The sequence below is a fragment of the Rana temporaria genome, chromosome 10, assembly GCF_905171775.1.
Source record: "Rana temporaria chromosome 10, aRanTem1.1, whole genome shotgun sequence".
In the NCBI taxonomy this organism is placed as follows: domain Eukaryota; kingdom Metazoa; phylum Chordata; class Amphibia; order Anura; family Ranidae; genus Rana; species Rana temporaria.
In genome coordinates this window covers 45,209,761-45,232,294 of record NC_053498.1, presented here as the reverse complement: position 1 = coordinate 45,232,294, position 22,534 = coordinate 45,209,761, and the positions used below count along the sequence as shown (strand labels likewise).

General features: G+C 44.2%; 1 protein-coding gene across 3 annotated transcripts in view; it reads right to left on the bottom strand.

The window, feature by feature from the left end:
* Positions 1-22,534, bottom strand: part of LOC120916549 (polynucleotide kinase 3'-phosphatase) — a 777,425-nt gene that overhangs the window by 124,398 nt on the left and 630,493 nt on the right. For all 3 annotated transcript variants that reach the window (XM_040327595.1, XM_040327596.1, XM_040327594.1), the window contains one exon: positions 17,185-17,281. In XM_040327595.1, coding sequence (XP_040183529.1) covers positions 17,185-17,281 — 97 coding nt within the window. The remainder of the gene's footprint in view (positions 1-17,184; positions 17,282-22,534) is intronic.

The following is a 22,534-nucleotide window of genomic DNA, read 5'->3' as shown; positions in this document are numbered from 1 at the left end:
AGCCTCGTTGCAGACATGGAAGACATTCCTGAACGAACCTCAGGGGGGCTCTAGCCATAAGACCTTACATCTCCCTGTCTCAGGCCTCAACCTAGCTATCCCGAACCTAAACATTGGTACGTGGGAATCTAAGGGAATTTTGACCGTTGAGGACTTGAGAGTAGGCCCAGCAACCAAGTCTTTCCGGTCTCTCCAGATCGAATTTGGACTTGAAGGTAAAGATAACTATGCTTATACCCAGATATCTCATCTGCTAGCTACTCCATTCGCATCGTCTATTACAGTCCCTTGGCGAGTGTACCTCTACCTATCCAATGCCAACTCGTCTATCAAGGGAATATCTCTATTTTATAACTTATTTGGCCAAAAAACTGAGTTTGATAAAACCCCTTCCATGAGAACCTGGGAACTAGACTTGAAGCGCTCCTACTCCTTGTCCCAGTGGAAGTTAGCCGTAGCGTCCAATTACAAAGCCACAAAGAGCGCTAATTTATTGGAGTTATCTCAAAAAATACTGCTTAGATGGTATCTGACACCTACGAGGTTAGCGGGCTTTTCAAAGGGACTGTCCCCCTTATGTTGGCGACAATGTGGAGAGAGAGGCTCACTGATACATATATTGGGGAGGTGCCCTAAATTGGACTCCTTCTGGAGAGAGGTCTTTGACCTTATAGGGCGGCTGACTGGCTCCAGATTACCCTTCGATCTAGGTAGCGCGATCCTTTCCCTGGGTATCGAGGCTATACCCAGCTCTCACAGATGTATTGCATCTCATATACTGTTGAGTGCAAGACTAGAGATAATGAGGCGAAGGAGGTCTGTGGAATTACCCACTATAATAGAGGTGATTAAAACTACCAATCTACATATTACATACGAATACCTGTTTATGGCTTCTCAAAATAATCTTGAACGTGGGCGACAGGTCTGGAACCCATGGATAGTATGGTATAAACAGAATGTAAATAGGCCATAACATCAAACCTTTATATAGGAGGTATACTTTTCTGTCGTATCCTATGTTCTTTCTTTATCTGTACCTTTTCTTTATCTTTCTTGATTTTATTTATTTTCTCCTCTATCGCTAATACATGGTTTGAGTTTGAGGGTCGGTGCTGGTTGTGGATTGGGGAGGATGGCGGGGCCCGGTGGGTTGGGGTCCGGCTTCCCGGCGGCAGTGTGATCCCTAAGGGGCGCCGGGGGTCTGGGACCTTTCCTGGGGGGCTCTGTGTCCTCTTATATACTGCGGCTTTAAGTTTAAACGTGCTGCTACACATGAAGCCGATGATCATACCAGTGAACTCATTTAGGATATTTTATTTTATTTAGTTTGTTTTATTTTGCTTAACTCTACTTTTTACTCTTTTCATTTTTGTTGATGTTCTGGTGTATATTGGTTCGGGATGGTTACAGTATGAAAATACGAGTTTTCATTAAGATGTATCTGCAATGTGTAACATGTCGAGCCCATTGTTGGGCATTCCTTATTTTTTTTTTGCCTGGACTTTTATACACCTTATGCTGTATTGGCTAATATGCTTTTAAAAATACTAATAAAAATTCATTGATTGAAAAGACCTTTCGAGCAATCTCCATTACATTTCCTGTTTCATGGGATGCCATCATCTATAAAGTTTTATAAAAGAAGCGTTACACCACACCTGTTAAATGCAGCGAAGGCATTGATACCTAGATATTGGAAACAACCCAGAGTCCCTAATATAATGGAATGGAAAAGGGAGGTAGGGAGGATAATGGAAGCAGAGAGATGGGTACATACGGTTAAGGACCAACAGGACAAATTTAAGGATGTATGGGCGGGTTGGATATACTATTCTCCTGAAATAGGGATGGACTAGCCTGGGGTAGGGAGGTCCAGGGGTGGGTGGGGTGGGGAGGGTTAGACTATTTGTGTTTTTTTTCTTTCCCCCCCCCCCACGGGGGCACCAGAGAGAGAGGATTTTGCATATGGAAAAGAAGAGCGACTTTGGTCCCCCTCCCCCCCTTTTTTTTTCCGTTTTATATATTTTTTCACAACACTAATTAATCTGGATTACTTGCACAGTAGAGAGGGGGAATTAATTGAGTCAACACTTGATGAAGAGCACAGAGGGTTGGGGGGGAAGGGGAAAGTAATAGGGGAGAAGCAGTTCTCACCCCCCTTTTTTTTCCTTTTACCTTAAGTATTTTGGTTGGATGGGGACATAAGAATGGGAAGTGGGGTTTTAAAGAGATGTCACAGCCACGAAATAAAGAACTATTAAGTTATTTTTTGTTTATAGGGTGTAAGTCCCTCCTTCTCATGTGGTATGGGGGTCATAAGGTGATGGGATTTAAAGAGTCACGAAATAGGGAGCTTTTTTTTGGTCTCCCTTCTTCAAAAGGAGATAAAAAAAAAATTATATTCTTCTTTTTTGTTCTCCCTCCCTCTACCTCCTGTAGGTGGAGGGTTGATTTGGGGGGGAGGGGAAGAGAGGGAAGGGGAAGTAAGAGAAATAATCTGAGGGGGCTCTGGGGGGGGTAATTTTGGGGTTTGATGTACTTTTATGTATGTAGAGTGATGTTTCTTGTATTTTTCTTTTTGTCTCTATTGTTCATGTTTCTTTTTTTTGTACGTGTTGTAATTTGTTATAATAAAGAAAATAAGCAATTATAAAAGATAAAAAGAACGTGGAGTCTCCTACTGCTGAACCAGAGGTCTGTATCGAAGAAGCATTCCTAGGTTTTATACAGATCAAAAGCTCAACTGGAGAAGGTCTGACTGAGGCAGTTTTGAGTGAACTTGAAATGCTCAATATTCCACTTGGCGATATGAGAGGTTAAGGATATGACAATGGCTCTAATATGAAGGGCAAACACCAAGGTGTTCAGAAAAGGATCCTTGATCTCAACCCACATGCCTTTTATCTTCCCTGCAGTGCTCATACATTAAATCTTGAAGTGAATGATGCAGCCATGACATGCAGGGAACATGCAGCAACATTTTTTTCGCTTGTGCAGAAAGTTTGTTTTTTTGTCAGGATCCACACTTCGTTGGAATGTCTTGAAAAAGCATATTGGCAGAATAACGGTAAAACCTTTGTCTGACACCAGATGGTCTTCAAGAATAGATGCTGTTCGTCCGTTTAGGTACCAGGTTGGAGAAATTTATGATGCTTTGTCTGAAATTTCAAGAGATGATTCGCACACAGCAATGGCACAATCTGATGCTGAATCACTTGCAAAAGCATTGAATAACTTTCAATTTTTGTGTTTCCTTGTAATGTGGTATAACATACTAAACAGAATCAATTATGTCAGCAAGCTTCTTCAAAGCAAATCTATGTATCTTCCAAATGTGATTGATGTTTTGGAATCCACAACTACTTTTTTGAAGGATTATCGTTCAGATAAACGATTTGAAGATTTGCTGGAAGAGGCTAAAGAACTAGCGATAGAAATGGAAATTGATCCCGTTTTCCCCCCATTAGTGAGGCAAATAAACAAAAAGAGGATGTTTTGCTATGAAGCTTCAGATGATCCTATTGATGATCCTGCAAAAAAAAATTAAAGCCGAGTGCTTTTACAGCGTTTTGGATGTCTGCATTAATTCTCTTGATGAGAGATTTACGCAGATTAAGCATCACAGCTGCCACTTTCAGTTTCTATATGACATTCAGAAACTTAAAGATGTACCTCAGGAAACACTGATGGAGTACTGTCTAAATCTGCAGAATGTTTTGACTGATAACAATTCTGGAGATTCTGATGTAGATGGAGCACAACTGTGTGAAGAGCTCACAATATTGGCCCTTATCTTGAAACCTGCAATGACACCTAGTCAAATTCTTGCGCATGCAGCTAAAAATGGCTTTGCTCCCAATGTCTCCATTGCGCTTCGTATACTATTGACATTGCCGATATCGGTTGCCTCGGGTGAGCGAAGCTTTTCAAAGCTGAAATTAATAAATAATTTTTTGCGTTCTTCTATGTCTCAAGAGAGATTGGTGGGACTTGCAATGATTTCTATTGAAAACTGCATTGCACAAGTCATTGATTTTCATTCTATTATTCAGGAATTTGTGAATGCAAAAGCAAGAAAGGTTACGTTTTTATAGGGCTAGCATTCTCATGTGTGCAATATCTCTAAAGGACTCTAGATGCATTTGCACTAATAGACAACTTGCAGAGATACTTACGTTCTTATGTTATGTATTGAAATATGTTAAAATGAATCAAGGCATTTACAGTCCCTGACCAAAGTCTTGTCGCTTTTCTATTTTGTAAAAACTCCTGCTATTAACCTGACTTTTAATTAAACAATTGGTGTTAGAAATAGCACTTATGAAAAGCTAAAGCCCTCCCAAATGATGTTTAATGCACTGAAATAAATTAGCTTCACTGAAAAAAGATTTATCATTTAATCAATACAGGTCAAAAGTTTTGTCTCCTATACAGAAATTGAACAACTTTACTGAAAATCCAAAAATATGTCAGCAAATTAAGTAGTGGTGCTGTGAGATCCAAATTTAATATCTTGTATGACTTGCATGAGCTTGAAGGACAGCATCCTTATGGTTTGGCAAGGATTCATACAATTTATTGATGAAGTCATCAGGAATAGCAAAGAAAACAGTCTTGCATGCCTCCCAGAGTTCATCAATATTCTTGAAGGTGTCTGCCACATGAACAGTGATCTGGTCTTCAGCCACTTGATAATCAACACTTTAGTCTCTGGGTGAATCTTAGGCATGTTTGCAGAGTCTAGTTGCAGTTGAGAAGGTATAGTGTACTGGTGTTCTTTTTATACATACCTGAGACCTAATTGATCCATTATTAGTCACAGGTAAAGCTCATATAACAATTTATTGATGAAGTCATCAGGAATAGCAAAGAAAACAGTCTTGCATGCCTCCCAGAGTTCATCAATATTCTTTGGTTTTGTCTTCCATGCTTCCTCTTTCATCCTACACCACATATTATTGTTCATGTCTGGTGACTGGGCTGGCCAAAACTGGAGCATCTTGATCTTCTTCGCCTTAAGGAACTTTGATGTGGAGATGGAAGTATGCGATGGAGCACCATCCTGCTGCAAAATTTGGCCTTTTTTATGGTTGGGAATATAAGAGGTAGCTAAGATTTCTTGGTATTTCAGACTATTGATGTTGCCTTCCACCCTGCAGATCCCTTGCACAGCCCCATACTGGATGTAACCCCAGACCATGATTTTGCCTCCACCAAACTTCACTGTTTTCTGGGTAAATCTCGGCTCCATGCGCGTTCCAGTAGGTCTCCTGCAATATTTGCGGCGACTGTGGTGTAATTCAACAGAAGATTCATCTGAAAAATCCACCTTCTGCCACTTTTCCAGAGTCCATCCTTTTAGCAGGCTGTGGCACTTGGCAAATGCCACATGGTTTTTCAATTGTCTTTTGGTTAGTGCTGGTTTATAGGCACGGATTCGACCATGGAGGCCATTTCGAGACAGATTCCGACAAACTGTTCTGGTTGACACAGGAAATTCAGGTGACCAGGTCTCGTGGAGCTCTGCTGCAGTGGCAAATGGGCTGGCCTTGAATTTTGGGCGGTCCTCTTGAGCAGTTGTCTTGCGGGGTCGGCCTGACCTGGCCTTGTCCAAAACGTCTCCAGTCTCTTCAAAAAACATTTTTATCCTCTGAACTTGACACTGAGACACATTGAAGGTGTCTGCCACATCAGCAGTGATCTGGTCTTCAGCCACTTGATAATCAACACTTTAGTCTCTGGGTGAATCTTAGGCATGTTTGCAGAGTCTAGTTGCAGTTGAGAAGGTATAGTGTACTGGTGTTCTTTTTATACATACCTGAGACCTAATTGATCCATTATTAGTCACAGGTAAAGCTCATATAACAAGGCGACAACACTTATGTCTTGGCAAAAATTGACTCAATGGTAAACAAGCTGTGAATATTAGAATACTTTTTGTCAGTTTCGTTTTGCACTTTTTACAAAAGCTGTTGGGATTAAAATGACCCATTTCTTGTAACAAAATCTTGATTAGAAATATATTTTAGTGGCACTTCAGGTCAATTTTTACACAAGCGACAAGACTTGTCAGGGACTGTATATTTATTGATCCTAGTTGCACTATTTCACTCTTTATGAGTGATAGCTGTTAAGGTTTTGCCTTGATATTGGTTGTTTTATTGTAGCACTGTTTGTGTGTTGTGTTTTTGCTCTGTTTTAATATGAATATTTATCAGTATAAGTTCTAATTTGTGTGTGAACAAGAATACTGTGACTTCTTACCCTAATAAAAAAACACTCTAAGTTAAAGGGTCACTAAAGGATTTTTTTTTTTTTTTAGCTAAATAGCTTCCTTTACCTTACTGCAGTCCTAGTTTCATGTCCTCATTGTTCGTTTTTGCTTTGATGTTGCTGTAAATCCTCTCTGTTCTGGACACTTCCTGGTCGTCTGTTTCCTGATCACCACAGTACTGGGAGATTTCTCACTGTGGTGACTAATCAAGGAGGTGTGATTACTGTGTGTAAAACGAAACTGGATTGGTGCTGAGGAGTTTTAGACAAAGTAACACTGCCCTCTATTGGCTCACTGCCCTCTATTGGCTCTCTGTACATCAGAGAACCAGGAAACAACAGCAAAAACAAAACTAAACTGCAGGCACATTATATGATTGGTTTTTATCTACAGTATGTTTAATCATTTTTAAAAGGAATCAGTTAACGATTATGTCTCTATACCCTGTAAACAGTCATTTCAGCTAAAATAATTTTTTCCTTTAGTGACCCTTTAATGTGTTTGCACTATGTCCTCCTGCACTTTCACTGTTGCAATATGTCCTGCTGCAGTTTCATTGTTGAAAATGTTTTGTAGTTCTTATAACTTATTTTATGGAACAACTGTTGATAAAATGCACTTTACAAAACCACAAATAGTTTGTCTGCTATCTTTCTCTGTAAAAGATAAGCAAGTTAAACGATCACTTTAAGCATCATAACCATTAAAGCTTAATGGAGCACATATATGTTGTATGGTGTGTGTGTGTGCGCGCGAGTGCGTGCGTGCCGGGGGGGGGGCGGCAAAATGCACCTTCGCCTGAGTTGGCAAAAATCCTTGCACCGGCCCTGGGCTGAACCCTAACCTATTGCAGTTCAATACCATCCCATATCCGCAGGCCTGGGCCAAATACAAAATACTGTCCCTTGAGCATATTGTCACCAGAGAGCTCACCCCCTTTCACGTTTTACGCACCAAATTTTATGTGCCTACACAGGCCCATTTAGGTATCTTTACATTGCTCATGCATACAGGTGTCGGTTTTTAGGCCAACCAGTTGATTTGGCATATTCGGAGCTCGAATCCACCCTTAGTGTGAAGGACTTGGAGAAACCCACGTCCCAGCTCTATGGGTCCCTGCTGGTTGCTGCCGGCCCCGGGCTGTCCTCCCTCCGCAGGAAATGGGTGGGGGACATACCGGAGCTGGGCGAGGACGACTGGAGGGAGATTTGGGAGTTTCCCTTCTCCCCTCTGGTCTCTGCAAGGGACAAATTGGTCCAGTACAAAATTGTGTATAGAGCTCACTATACACCTCACCAGATGTCGGCGGCGCATTCTCCGGCATGGTGGCATTGCTCCCATCAACCGGTTGACTTTTTCCACATTTTTGGGGTTTGCCCAGCAATAGAACATTATTGCAAAGAAGTACTTCAGGCGATTGCTAGGGTCACTAAGACTCGTGTTCCTTATGATCCTAAATGTTGTCTGCTGGTGCTGGTGGAACAAATGTCAATAATCAGAGCCAGGAAAATACTCATATCCCTGCTATTGTACTCTGCCCGTAAGGCCATTACGATGAACTTGAAAAAAATAATCTCCCCCTTCTGTCAGATTCTGGAAAAGCCTAGTGAATGCCAGCTTGCCCCTATATAAAGTCACCTACTCGGGCAGGGGATGTCCACAGAAATTTGAGAAGGTATGACCCAACCGAAATCTCGAAGGGTCTGGATGACAATCGCCATATCCACCTCCAATTCTGAGCTTGAAGCAGCTCTCAGAAGAAGGTCGTCCAGATAACCCACGATAGCGATACCTCGCTGTCTCAGCAATGCCAGAACCGGAGTAAGCACCTTGGTGAACACCCTTGGCGCAGAGGCCAGGCCAAAAGGAAGAGCTACAAATTGGTACTGGTCGTCCCCGACCGCAAAACGCAGAAACCTCTGATGTCCGATAAATATGGGAACATGCAAGTATGATGATCGTTTAGATTGAAACATGTCGGGAATTTGCTGACAATACTGCTCTTTGTTACATGCCTGTTACCAATGCTGAAAATGTGAGTGTAACCCATTTTTTGATTTTGCTATCAAGTAAACTTTTAAACGGATTTACACTATGTGCATTTTTGCCTTCTTTTTTCTAACTTCCGTTGTATTGAGTCATCCCGTGACCAAGTCCGATTGCGACGAAACGTTGGGAGGCGGCGTGCTGACGTCACCGCGTACTGTTTACCTGATACAGGCTGTGTATCGAGCGGGCCGGCTCAAATTTTATTCGTTTGCCTACATTGATATGTAAGTGTTATTTTATTGATTTCGATATTAAACCAAGACGTTATTACGCTATGTGGAGTCTTTCTGCTTTCTTATATCCTTGGATGTCCCATCGAGAGATGTATCTGTAAAGATTATGCACTAGGATTTCACCGCTGTTGCTGTCCATTGCTGCCTATGGGATATCCATCCATGCCTCTTATGCTCAGTTGATCTCTCTTAAACCAGAGATCAATTTTATCCGGTAAGAGGCCCTTTTTATCGTTGGTGGAGGATCTTTCTGTCCAGCACTTTTCCTTGTGGATTGAGTTTATCACCTGGGAGATTTATTTACTTGCCTCTGTGGCGGGACAATTTATTTATTGAACTTTATGTCACTTTTTGTTCACTTATCACTTATTTAGCGCGATCTCTTCCCCTTTGTTGCATATTTTACAGTGTAGTATAACACTTTATGATCGCTGCTTTCCCCTTTTTTTCTTTTTCACTGTTTACAAGCGCAATATTTTTTCCTACACGTTGTATTGAGTGTCTGAACCTCCATATGGACCCAAGTCTACAACCTAATACAAGGTGCTTCTGAACCGACTTTCACCTGATCCTGTGTTGGACTTCACCTCCTCGCTGGTATCATCAACTTTAAAGCGCAAATGACCCACTAGGTATATGCCTATTCTGGGTCCACAGCTTCTGGTAAGCCTCCATTCATTTCGGTGCTGGATTTATACATCTTTTTTACCTATGAAGATTTATTACCATTTCTTTATTGAAGTTTTTTTAAAAAATTTTATTTTTCTTTGCACATTTATCCACTGTGAACTGAATTTTGAGGATTCATTTATTATTAATTTTTTCACAGTTTTTTATGGACTACTTTAATGTGTTTCATACGGACACTTTTCAATGATTGGTTAATTATTAATATACCCAATCCTTTATCCCACTTATAATTAGCGCTACACTTTATGTTTTATTTTGTTTGTTTTTCGGAATTGATCCATTCCGTGGTGTTGGCTGCATTTTATAAGTTTTTTATAGTAGCGCGGTGTTTATCTATACTTCCAGTATCGTTATTTTCCAAACATGCAAGTATGCGTCCTTGATGTCCAAGTCGCCAGGAAATCCCCCGGATGGAGTGCCGCGACTACCGAGCGCACCAATTTCATCCTGAACTTTTACAAAGCAGTTCAGGGCCTTGACGTCCAGGATTGGGCGGACCCCTTGCACACAGGTCAGGGAAGCCTGGTGTTCTTTTAACTCGTGGTGCAGCATCTTAGCCCACTCCGTAAGCGTCCGAGCCACCAAGGCTCCAGCGACAGCCGGACGCACTGCTGACCCCACTACCGTGAACAGGGAGCGGGCTACTGCCTCAGCTCTCCTGTCCACCGGGTCCTTGAACACAGGTGCTCCTTCCACCGGATACGTGGCTACCTTGTTTCATCTGGATACTGGATGGTCCACAATCAGGGGAAGAGGTAAATTTTTCAGGAAATCTTCCTCAAAAGGATAACGCATTGCTATACACTTAGGGACCGAAAAGGTCCTCTGCAGGCGTTCCCATTCCTTATACAAAAGCTTATCCAAGTAAGGCACACAGGCTTGCGGAACCCAAAAGGGACCGAAACCTGTAGATGCGCCTGACTTATCCTTCAATTTAAAAGTATCTCCCACCGCAGTGATAAGTGCTTACTGTCGGAAGGTTCGTGGTCCACATCTTCTGAAACATCAGAACCTGGGCTGGGAGCTGTAGCAGGGCCCGAATCTGAGTCAGCAATATCCCCAGGAGATGGTGGGGGAAGAGGGCGTTTTTGTATCTCCCTTTTTCCCGCACACCGCAGCCACCCTTGCAACAAAGGCCTCCAGGACTGCCGACATAGCCTCCACAGAAACCGCAGGAGCAGGGGCACCAGTTGCCAACACAGGTATGTCAGGGGAAGAAGCATCCGCTTCAGACGCCATATTGACCCACACGTCTACCGCTCAGAGACGCAACACCAGGCACACAGCCCACCCTCCTAGCTGCTCTATACACCGAAAGGGGTCACCCCAGAGCACTCACCACCCCAGTAGTAAAAGAGAACTGCACAGTGCCATCCGCCCTGTCCTGACAGAAGGAAGCCCTCTGTATGCCGCTGCACGTGTTCCGGGAGTAGAAAAGAAGCCGGCTGTTCACACTGCACAGAAAGAACACCGCCACAAGAGGTAAAAAAAAAAAAAAACGCAAGAAAATGGCCACCGAGCGTTCACTCTGTAGGACTATGGAAAAATGGCAGCCGCTGTGAAAAATACAAGGCACACAGACCACAAGAAAATGGCCGCCGAGCGGTCATCCCAAAGGGAAAAAGGCACGCGGCTACAGGAAAATGGCTGCCGTAGCATCGCAAATGCAGTCTACGTGAAAATGGCCGTCAAAAAAGAAAAAATTTGCACTGACAGGCAGGGACAGCATGGTGGCAAGATAAAGAGACAGCAACAAACTCTCCAGGACCCACCGGTACAGCACCTCAGGGCAGTGGACCTAGCAGCGCAGCCACCACAGAGAGCGGAGGGAGAGGGGAAGGGTGTAAGGGACCCCCGATCCACCTCCCAGGGAATGTCCAGCCATCTCACCCCTCCTCCAAGGCAGGGGGGAGGGTACTTACCGATCCTGCAAAGCTTGCTGGAAGCATCCCAAACAGACCCACCACCCGAGCAGTATGGAGGTAGCTGTTGGCCTGGCACACTGTGACAGACAGTAATGAGCCAGGTCCATATGTGTGTCCCGGAGCGCGTAGCTCACCTGCCACCCCTGGGGTATGTCGTGGCTGACCCATCGCATAGCTAAAGGCCTGCACACGCTCGCTAGCTGAAACTGGGGTGACTACAAGGATCGATGACATCGAGCCTCTTGCCCAGTCGGCAGTTGATAGCAGATCTCAGGATCAAAGCAGAGGAAAAAACTCAAAAAGCTTACAAAAAGCATAAAAAAACCTCCAAGACCAAGGGCCCATAGGGAACCAGGTCCAACTCCTATGCTAGGCAGAAACAAACTGAGGCTGTTGTGTGCAGGTAGAGGGTAGAGGGGTTGTACCTAGAGGGATCGCCTCCTGGGCAGTACTGTACAGTTTAAGGTTGTATTAACACTTTACAAAGTTTCTGCCTGGTCCTCCCCTGATAGAAGATAAATACCCTATTGTCAAGATAATCTGCTGTGTCCGTCCATGAACACAAGAGAAAACTTATTTGAAAGGAACTTATTGAATTTAAGAGATTAGGTACACTGCAAATTTGAACTCACTCTTGGCTAAGTCATCCGTGCACTAGGTTTGCAGTTAATTCTATAATGTACTCTTTTCTGTCAATATGAAAGCATGGTTGCCAGCAGTGTTAATCTCCAGGACCTACCATGTTAAGATTAGCTTTAACCACTTGCCCACTGGGCTCTCTCACATTTTGAATATCGTGCAACACTGTACCCATATGAATTTGTATTTTTTTTTTTACACAAATAGAGCTTTCTTCTGGTGGTATTTGGTCACCACTAGGTTTTTTTGCGCTACAAATGAAAAAAAAGACTAAAAATTTGGTAAAAATACTACTAATTTTTCTTTGTTTCTGTTACAAAATTTCTTAAGACACTAACAAGCCAGAAAAGTACAAATACCCACCAAATGACCCCTTTTTGGAAAGTAGACATACCAAGGTATTTAGTAAGAGGCATGGTGAGTTTTTTTGCAGTTGTAATTGTGTTCCACAATTCTTTGCAAAATTAAGATTTTTTACCCCCCACAAAATTGTAATGTTAACATGGTTATTTCTCTCGAAACATCATATGCATACCACAAATGACACCCTAAAGTACATTCTGCTGCTCCTCCTGAGTATGGCGATACCACGTGTGAGACTTTTGCACAGCCTGGCCACATGCAGAGGCCCAACATGCAGGGAGCACCATCAAGCATTCTAGGAGCATAAATTACACATATTTCTAGACTACCTCTTACACTTTAAGGCCCTGGAGCACCAGAACAATGGAAAAGCCCCAAAAATTACCCCATTTTGGAAAGAAAATACCCCAATGTATAATCTATGAGGCATAATGAGTCTTTTGAACATGTCATTTTTTTCCCTCAAGTTTTTGGAAAATGTGGAAAGAAAATGAAACCCTCCCCCTTTTTTTTTTACACAAAGTTGTCAATTTATAAGATAATTCCAACACACAACACGTACATACCAAAAACAATCCAAAATATATTTTGCTACTCCTCCCGAGTATGACGATACCACATGTGTGAGACTATTACACAGCCAGGCCACATACAGAGGCACAACATGCAGGGAGTGCTAGGAACATACATTTCAAATCTAATTTGACTACCTATTACACTTTAGTGGCACTGATGTGGCATGAATGAGAACTGATGTGGCATAGGTGCGACACGGGTGAGCACTGATGCGGCACAGGTGAGCACTGATGTGGTGTGGATGAGCAATGATGTGGCATGGATGTAGCATGGACGATAACTGATGTGGCACGAATGAGTACTGATGTGACACTTCAAAAAAAGGGGGGTGAAGGGGTGCCTACTATAAAAACATTTTCAGCTATATGAAATAGCTTGCATAAAACACCAAATAATTCAAGGGTGATAATTGCAAAACATATCCATAAATGACTCTTTATAGAGGTAAAAATAATAAAATAACGCTGTGAAAAATCTATTAAAAAGTGCAGAAATTACCTGTGTAAAAAATATAATATAAAATCTGTGTATGCAAAATACATACACTAGAAAAAACTATATAAAAATATGCAATAAACAGTCTTTATAGCAGAAAAAACTGTTCCAAAAAAACATGCAAAATAATGCAAGTCCTTGTGCTGGAAAATCTCTAAGCCACACTCCACAGCAATGTGCAAATAAATCCAAAAAGTGCAGATGCAAAACAATTGTCTCTCAATTGCAGTGATATCCAATAAAGTGACGTAGACAGTCATGATACGCGTGAGGACAGAGCCGTGGTGACATCTCTTCCGGGTGCGGCCGAACCTGGAAGTCTTCCTGCACACAGTACTGTCAGTATATGCTGAATTACCTCTGCTTAAATGTGAGTGTTTGACCATTGATAAAAAATATTTTTTTGTGTTAAATACTACAGGGCCCAAAATTTCAAGTCCTGAGCTACTAGCCAGGCCTCAAGGCGTACTCGCCACCAGTTGCGCCATCCAAACCCTACCATGTCCCGCCCCTAGACACGCCCTCATAAATCTCATGAAATGGCACTTAAATGTTTTATGCAGAAGTTATTAAAATAAATATAAACAACAACTTTATCCGTGCCCAAAAATGCAGCATGTGTCCCCAGTGCAGCAAAATGTCCCCATTTTGCAGCCAAGAGTTTCCCCCACAATAGCAGCCAGGAGTTCCCCCCACAATAGCAGCCAGGAGTTCCCCCCACAATACAGCCTACCTGTGCTGGGTAGGGTAGGAGAGGAGCCGGAGCCGCGTTGTTCAAACCGCGGGGAACATTACAGCTTTCAAATCAATAGCTGCCGCCGCAAGCGTCGTATACAGCCCCTCCCCCTTGTCCAGGAATCTTTGATAGACAGATTACCCATCCAATCCTGGGATGGGTGATCTGTCTATGAAAAAAGTGCCTGGAAAAGGGGGAGGCGCTGTATCTGACACGCGCCGCGGTGAACACAGCTATTGAATTGAAAGATGTAATGTTCCCCGCGCTATTAACAAACAGGCGGCGGCGACAGCAGCAGCGACGCGACTCTCCTCTCCTTGCTCGCCCCCCCCAGCTCCCAGGCAGCCCACACTCGCCAGCCCTCCAAATTTACTCGCAAAATGCGAGCAGGCGAGTGAAATTTTGAGGGCTGAAATACTACACTATGGAGTACCATCTCGTTCCTGTATGTGTCTGTCTAAACATTTAACCAGGAGGTGTGACCATAAAGAGAAAGTGAGCAGGGATAATTTTTTATGAGGAATACAACAGAAAGGCTTATTTAGCCTCTTAAGGTGAGAAGCTGGGGAAAAGGTTTGGCACGTAGCACTGGATGAAAGCACCTGCACTTTATTGGATATAACTGCAATTAAGAGACAATTGTTTTGCATCTGCACTTTTTGGATTTATTTGCACATTGCTGTGGAGTGTGGCTTAGAGATTTTCCAGCACAAGGACTTGCATTATTTTGCATGTTCTTTTGGAACAGTTTTTTCTGCACTAAAGACTGTTTATTGCACAATTTTATACAGTTTTTTTTCTAGTGTATGTATTTTTATTTATATTATATTTTTTTACACAGGTCATTTCTGCACTGGATTGTTGCACTTTTTAATACATTTTTCACAGCGTTATTTTATTATTTTCACCTCTATAAAGAGCCATTTATGGATATGTTTTGCAATTATCACCCTTGAATTATTTGGTGTTTTATGCAAGCTATTTCATATAGTTTAAAATATTTTTATAGTAAGCACCCCCAGTGCCATCTTAAGAGCATTATAGGCCCCGGGCAATACAGTGCACTGGGGCCCTGTCTACACAATCACGCACGAGAATTTACTGACAAAAATCATTACATTTGCTGGCAGAACCACATTTTTTTACCGGCACTGCAAAAAGTACCTAAAATTACAGTTTTACAAATTTCTTCATTGACATGAAGGTTGGGTTAGTATAACCCAGCCTGCTCAGAGTTTCCTCTTACATCAGAGTCTGCAGGATTCCCTCATACAGTGAAAGGGAACTCTTATGTAAAGGGGAATGCTGCAGATCATGATGTAAGGGGGAACTCTGATGTGGAGGGGGGCTCTGGTAACCAGAGACTACCTTATATCAAAGTCCACTGCTTTCTCTTTACATCAGAGTTCCCACTTACATCAGGGTCCTCAGACTGAGTTCCCCCTTGCACTGTAAGGGGGAATCCTGCAGACTCTGATGTAAAGGGGAACACCAGGAACTCTGATGTGTGGGGCACTCTGGTGACCAGAGACTACCTTCTGTAGAGTAAATACACCAAGGTAAAGGGGGGGGTCACTAATATTTTTGTATTCACTCCCCCCTTACATCAGCAACCACCCGCCCCTTAGACTGGCCTGGCGGCGCTATCACTGACCTCCTCTCAGGTGCACCGTGCAAAGCTCAGTCAGATGGCTCCAGCTTGGCTGCTCTAGGTTTTATCCTACAGTCTCCTCATGTCTGACTTCTCCCGTGACCCCCATCCTGGCGGCGCTCCCACTCTTGACTCCTCTCCAGACTCTTTCTCAGAGACTGTAGACACGATACAGTTCTGACCCGCCGCTTCTCCACCATTTTTTACTGGGGTCGCTGGGCAGCCGATGGGGGGGCACCCCAGGCAAGTGGGGCCCCCGGGCAACTTCCCAGTGTGCCCAATGCAAAAGACAGCCCTGAGCACCCCCTCACCCCCCTTTTATTGATATATCTTTCAGTGTGTGAACACTTTTTAGGTGGCTGCTACTTTTTTTGTTTTTAGTACCGTATTTATCGGCGCATACCGCACACTTTTTTGCCCTGAAATTCAGGGCAAAATCGTGGGTGCGCTATATACGCTGATACCCGCGCCAAGTTTGAACTACTGCGCCGGCATATACCGAGCGCAGTACACTCGTGTATAGTCGGGCAGGCTCGGGTTCTCTCGCAGTCACGTCCTGGACGTACAGGACGTGACCGTGAGAGGAGCCGAACCTGCCCGACTATACACGAGTGTACTGCGCTCTGTATATGCCGGCGCAGTAGTTCAAACTCAGCGCGGGAAGCGGAGATCGAGCATGGAGGACACCGCAGAAGGACGCCGGACCCGACGAGGAGGACACCAGCGAAGCCGCAGACGGACACCGGACCCAACGAGGCCGCCGATGGACGCCGCGCAAGACACCAAAACTAAGTACTAAAATCTTTTTTTTACAGGAATGCGGGTCCACTTTAGGGGTGCGCGCTATACGCCGGAGCGCGCAATACCCCGATAAATACGGTATATTTTATCCCTTGTTGGTTTGCGCATTAGTTCCCCCATTTTTCACTGATTACTGATGTGGTATGGAGGTGGCACGGATGAGAACTGATGTGGCACAGATGAGCTATGGATGGATGGATGAGCCATGAATTGGGATGGATGGAGCATGGATGAGCCATGGATGGAGCATTGATGGATGGATGAGCCATGAATGGGGATGGATGAACCATGGATGGATGGAGCCAGGGATGGGCACATATTATGGGAAGAGCCGGCTGCAGCAGCACTGTGGGCTTGATCTGAAGTGCCCACAGCGCTGCTTCAGCCGGCTCTTCCCCTCTCCTCACACACTGTACCGATCGGCATGAGGAGAGGGGAGGAGCTGAACCAGAATTCTTTGGTTTGTTTACAAGGGATCACACTGTCATTGGCCCTTTACCCCGATCCGTGACACGCCAGGTCTGGGAGACCTGACGGTCACGAACATTCCCGGGTGCGTGCCCCAGGGTGCGCGTTTTTGGGAGGGCGTCATAGTACACCCTCCCAGAGTTATTTGACCGCGCTCTAGCAGTCATTTGGCTATGGCGCAGTCGTCAAATGGTTAATGAAAAATATCTAGTGAATGGCATTTTATGTATCAAACACAAATTCTGCCACACCATCAGCATGATATCTGTAACAAAGCTTACCTCCGGGAAAGCCAACAGTCACCACAACCTCTGTAGAAGACAACACCAGAGAGGCAGACGAGGGTTCATAGAGTGGACCATTTGGATCCAATTTTTTCTGTCAACAGAACAAGATTACATCAGCAAACTAAAATACTGTATTTATTTTACTTGCGCAGAACATTTACATATTTTCTTCAGCACTTTACAGAGAACCTTTAACCGTCAATAAATTCCCTTTTCTATGAAGATGCTTACAACCTAACACTATTATCAGTCACACAAATCCAGACCAATTTTTTAGGAAAGCCAATTAAATCTACCAGTATGTTTTTGAAGAAACTTGTCAGGTAGGTTGTTCCAAACATCTTAAAAAACTAAGCACAGATCTTCTGTGGATGTAGGCCACTTTAAATCCTTCTGTCTCGTCATGTAATCCTAGACAGACTCCATGATGTCGAGTTTAGGGCTCTGTGGGGCCAAACCATCACTTCCAAGACTCCTTGTTCTTCTTTACGCTGAAGATCGTTTTTAACGACATTGGCTGCATGTTTGGGGTTGTTGTCCTGCTCATGCCTCGCTGAAAGTATGGCATGATGGATAAGTGTCTGCCTGTATTTCTCAGCATTGAGGACACCACTGATCTTGACCAAATCTCCAACTTCATTTACAGAAATAAAGCCCTAAACTTGCAAAGAACCTCCATCATGCTTCACTGTTGCCTGCAGAAACCCATTGTACCGCTCTCCAGCCTTTTGGTAAACAAACTGCCTCCTGCTACAGCCAAATATTTCAAATTTCGACTCATTAGTCCAGAGCACCTGCTGCCATTTTTCTGTACCTATGTTCTTATGTTTTCATGCATAGCTGAGTCGCTTAGCCTTGTTTCTCCGTCAGAGGTATGACTTTTTGGCTGAATCTGGTTCCATGAAGAACACTCCTGGGCAGGCTCCTCTAGCTAGTAGATGGGTGTACCTGGGTCCTACTGGTTTTCGCCAGTGCTGTGCTGATGACACTGCTGGACATCTGCTGTCGAAGGGAAGTAAGCATGATGCGTCTTTCATCTACTATATTACTTTCATTGGCTGCGTATACGGTCCTCAACATTGCCCGTTTCTTTGTGCTTCTTCAAAAGAGCTTGATGAATTGATGCTGGTTTAAAGCCAAAAGAGTAGTCACACAAAATGTTGATTTGATTTAAATTTTTCTTCTGTTCTCTCACTTTGCATTTTGAAAATTTATAAAAACAAACAATTAAAATAGGATTTTTGTACTCACCCTAAAATCATTTTCTCTGAAGTTCATTGACCGACACAGCTCCTTTATTCTTGACCTTAGGGTTATATACCTTCCTATCAGGAGAGGACTAGGCAGAATCATTTAACACATGAAAAACAGCAAAGCTAAAAAGTACCGCCCAGGGGGCAGTCCTACTGATTATAACCCCTCACACTGCATTTAGCAGCTCAGTTTGTCAAAAAGCAGTATAAACATAAATAGGAGGGGAGGGTGCTGTGTCCGTCAATGAACTTCAGAGAAAAGGATTTTATGGTGAGTACAAAAATCCTATTTTCTCATTCGTTCATTGACGGACACAGCTTCTTTATTCTTGACCTTAGAGACGTTCCCCCAAGCAGTGTCATAAAAGCAAAACGGCAAGCAAACAACCTCCACCCAAAACAACCATAGCACCTCAACAGGAGGAGTTGCAACCTTAAAACAGCCGCCTGCAAAACCTTGCGGCCGAAGGTGAAAGTGTGAACGGACGACCAGGTCACCGCCTTACACACCTGGGAAACAGACACCTGATATCAAAAAGCCCAGGAGGCACCAATTTCCCTGGTTGAATGCACCGTGATGGGAAAGGGAGGCGCCCGCGCCTTTTAAGGCGTAAGCCTGAACCACAAGCTGTCTGATCCACCAAGAAATGGTGGCCAACGAGATCGAGACCCTTTTTTGGACCAGCTATCGACACAAACAGCGAGTCTGACCTCCCAAACGGAGCCGTAGCATACAGATACACCCTCAGAGCCCGGACCACATCCAAGGAATGCAAAGCAACCCCTTTTGGATGCGACGGCTAAAGACACAGGGACGGAAACACAATGTCCTCATTTAGAGGAAAGCCCGAAACAACCTTTGGAACAAACGAAGGCTGCAGGCAAAGCACCGCCTTATCCTTGTGGAGGACCAAGTAGGGAGACTTGCAAGACAAGGCCGCCAACTCAGAAACCCTCCTGACTGATGTGATAGCTACCAGAAAGGCAACTTTCTGAGAGAGTGCCAAAAGGGGAATCTCTCTGATGTTCTCAAACGGAGGTTTCTGAAGTACCGATAGCACCAGATTCAAATCCCACTGAGGCAGCGGTGGTCGAACTGGAGGGGCCACATGTCGAACCCCTTGCACAAACATACTCACCAGTGAATGAGGCGCCAAGGGTCGTTGAAAGAAGTAAGCCAAGGCTGATAACTGTCCCTTAATGGTGCTTAAGGCAAGTTTTTGATCCACTTCACACTGTAAAACCAGCAGATTCCTGGAAACCGAATATGTCTGTGGACGCCACCCTATCTCCTCATGCAGAGATGTAGGCCTTCCATGTGCGATGATAAATCTTCAGAGAAGAAGATTTCTGTGCCCTCAGCATGGTGGAAATCACCGAATCCGACAGGCCTTGGTCCCTTAGCACCCGACTTTCAACAGCCATGCCTTTAAAGCCAGTGACTGTAAAGTAGGATGAAGTATAGGACCCTCTGACAGAAGGTCATCTTGCATCGGCAGTCGCCAAGGAACATCCGCCACCAGCCTTACTAAGTCGGTGTACCAAGGATGCTGAGGCCAATCTGGGGCAATTAGAATCAGCGGAATCCCCTCGGTCTCCACTCTGCGAAGCAGACGAGGAAGACGTTTTTGCCCACGGACAATAATCATCCCCGACTGCAAAATGCAGAAACCTCGGATGCCTGACGCATATGGGGACATGCAAGTATGCGTCCTTAATGTCCAAGGACACCAGAAAGTCCCCCGGATGGAGTGCAGCGACCACAGAGCGAACCGATTCCATTTTGAACCTTTGTATTTTTACAAAGGTGTTGAGGGCCTTGAGATCCAGGAGGGCCCATGCTTACCGGGTGGCTCCTTACCCTTTCTGGATTGCGGAAGCAAAAGTGCCCTTACCTCTTGTGGCATCTTTTATAATGTCATCCAGAGAGGCACCAAAAAGTCTCTCACCCTCAAAAGGTAAATCCAGCAGGGCCTTCTTAGAAGATTGGTCCGCGGACCAACATTTTAACCAGATCAGGCAGGGCAACACCACTGCATAGACTGAGGCTCTGGACAGCAAGGGAATAGTATCCAAGGCTGACTCGCAAACAAACTTAAGGCCCTGAACCAACTGGTCGGCCAGTTCCACACAGTCCGGGGGAGCCTGATGCTCCTTCAACCCTTGAACACTTTTGCCCATTCAGTCTGACCCCTAATCGACCTCCCCGGAAATGCCCAGTCGTGCCATCCTGCCGGAGCAGGGGAACTGCTATTTACCCATCCTGCATGGACTCGCTGGCAGCATTCCAGACAGACCCATCTCCCGCGCAATTATGGTGTGGCTGTTGGCCCTGGCACACTGACACAGACATAGCCCGGTCATATGTGTGCCCCGGAGCAAGAAGCTCACCGGCCACCCCTGGAGCAACGGGGCATGTCATGGACAACCCAGTGCATAGCTATAGGTTGGCACACACTCGATGGCTGAAACTGGGGGGACTACAAGGATCTGATGTCCAACCTGTCACCCAGTCGCAGTTGATAGAAGATCTCAGGAACAAAAAAGTAGAAAAAAAAGGGGACTATAGGCCCTGAGGGAGCCACGTCCTTCTCCTATGCTAGGCAGAAAAAACTGAGCTGCATGATGCAGGGAGAAGGGGTTGTACCTAGAGGGACCGCCCCCTGGGCGGTACTGTACAGTTTTTGATGTGTGTTTAACACTTAACATTATTTTCTGCCTAGTCCTCTCCTAATAGAAGGCCAATACCCTACTGTCAAGATTGCTGCTGTGTCCGTTCATGAACGGAATAGAAATATATATTTTTGAAAGCATTCTTACTTTACATTTCTTCACATCTGCCTATAACTGTTGCACAGTACTGTAAGTATATATTAATAATATCCAAACACTCACATGTTAAAAGTGCTTGTTCAGCACTACAGATAGAAGTATTAGTATATTTTCTATACTTTATCATGAAAACATCAATGTAAATAAGGAAAAGTAAGGCAGCTCATATTAATCTTTTTATCATGACCCAATTCCCCCATTCACATATTTAATGTGGATAGGGGAATCAATCCTGCTAAGCTACGGTGCTCTGAAGTCTCCCCACAGTTCGAATACTCTAATGAGTGCTTTCGGCTATTGCCGGTGGCACTGATCGATTGAAAAAAAAAAAGAGATTTTTAATACAGCTTACCTGTAAAATCTTTCTTGGAGTACATCACGGGACACAGAGCGGCATATTCATTACTATATGGGTTATATGGAGTACCTTCAGGTGATGACACTGGCAATCTCAAACAGGAAATGCCCCTCCCTATATAACCCCTCCCATAGGAGGAGTACCTCAGTTTTGTAGCAAGCAGTATGCCTCCCAAAATGGTCCCCAAAAAGAGGGGTGGGAGCTCTGTGTCCCGTGATGTACTCCAAGAAAAAGATTTTACAGGTAAGCTGTATTAAAAATCTCTTTTTCTTTATCGTACATCACGGGACACAGAGCGGCATATTCATTACTATATGGGATGTCCCAAAGCAATGCTCACAATGAGGGGAGGGAGAACATCTCCAAGACAAAAGGATTTAATTTAGAGATATACTCAAATCATAATAAATCCAACTTAGTTGAGAAAAATAATTTTAAATTTTAACTCAAAAGGGAGCCCCTGGAGTCCGAGGGTCTCAAACTGCAGCCTGCAGCACTGCCTGCCCAAAGGCTGTATCAGTATTCCTTCTTACGTCCAACTGGTAGAATTTTGTAAACGTGTGGACAGAAGACCAGGTTGCCGCCTTGCAAACTTGAGCCATAGAGATCTGGTGGTGTGCTGCCCAGGATGCGCCCATGGCCCTAGTAGAATGAGCCTTTAATGATAACGGAGGAGGCAACCATTTCAAGCCGTAGGCCTGAGTGATTAACTGTTTAATCCACCTTGAGATGGTGGATTTTGCAGCTGCCTGCCCCTTCTTGGGCCCATCCGGTAAGATGAACAACACATCTGTTTTCCGGATCTTCTCTGTAGCTTTAAGATAGGCCTTCATGGCCCTGACAATATCCAAGGTATGCAACAACCCTTCCTTTCTGGAAGTAGGTTTCGGAAAGAAGGATG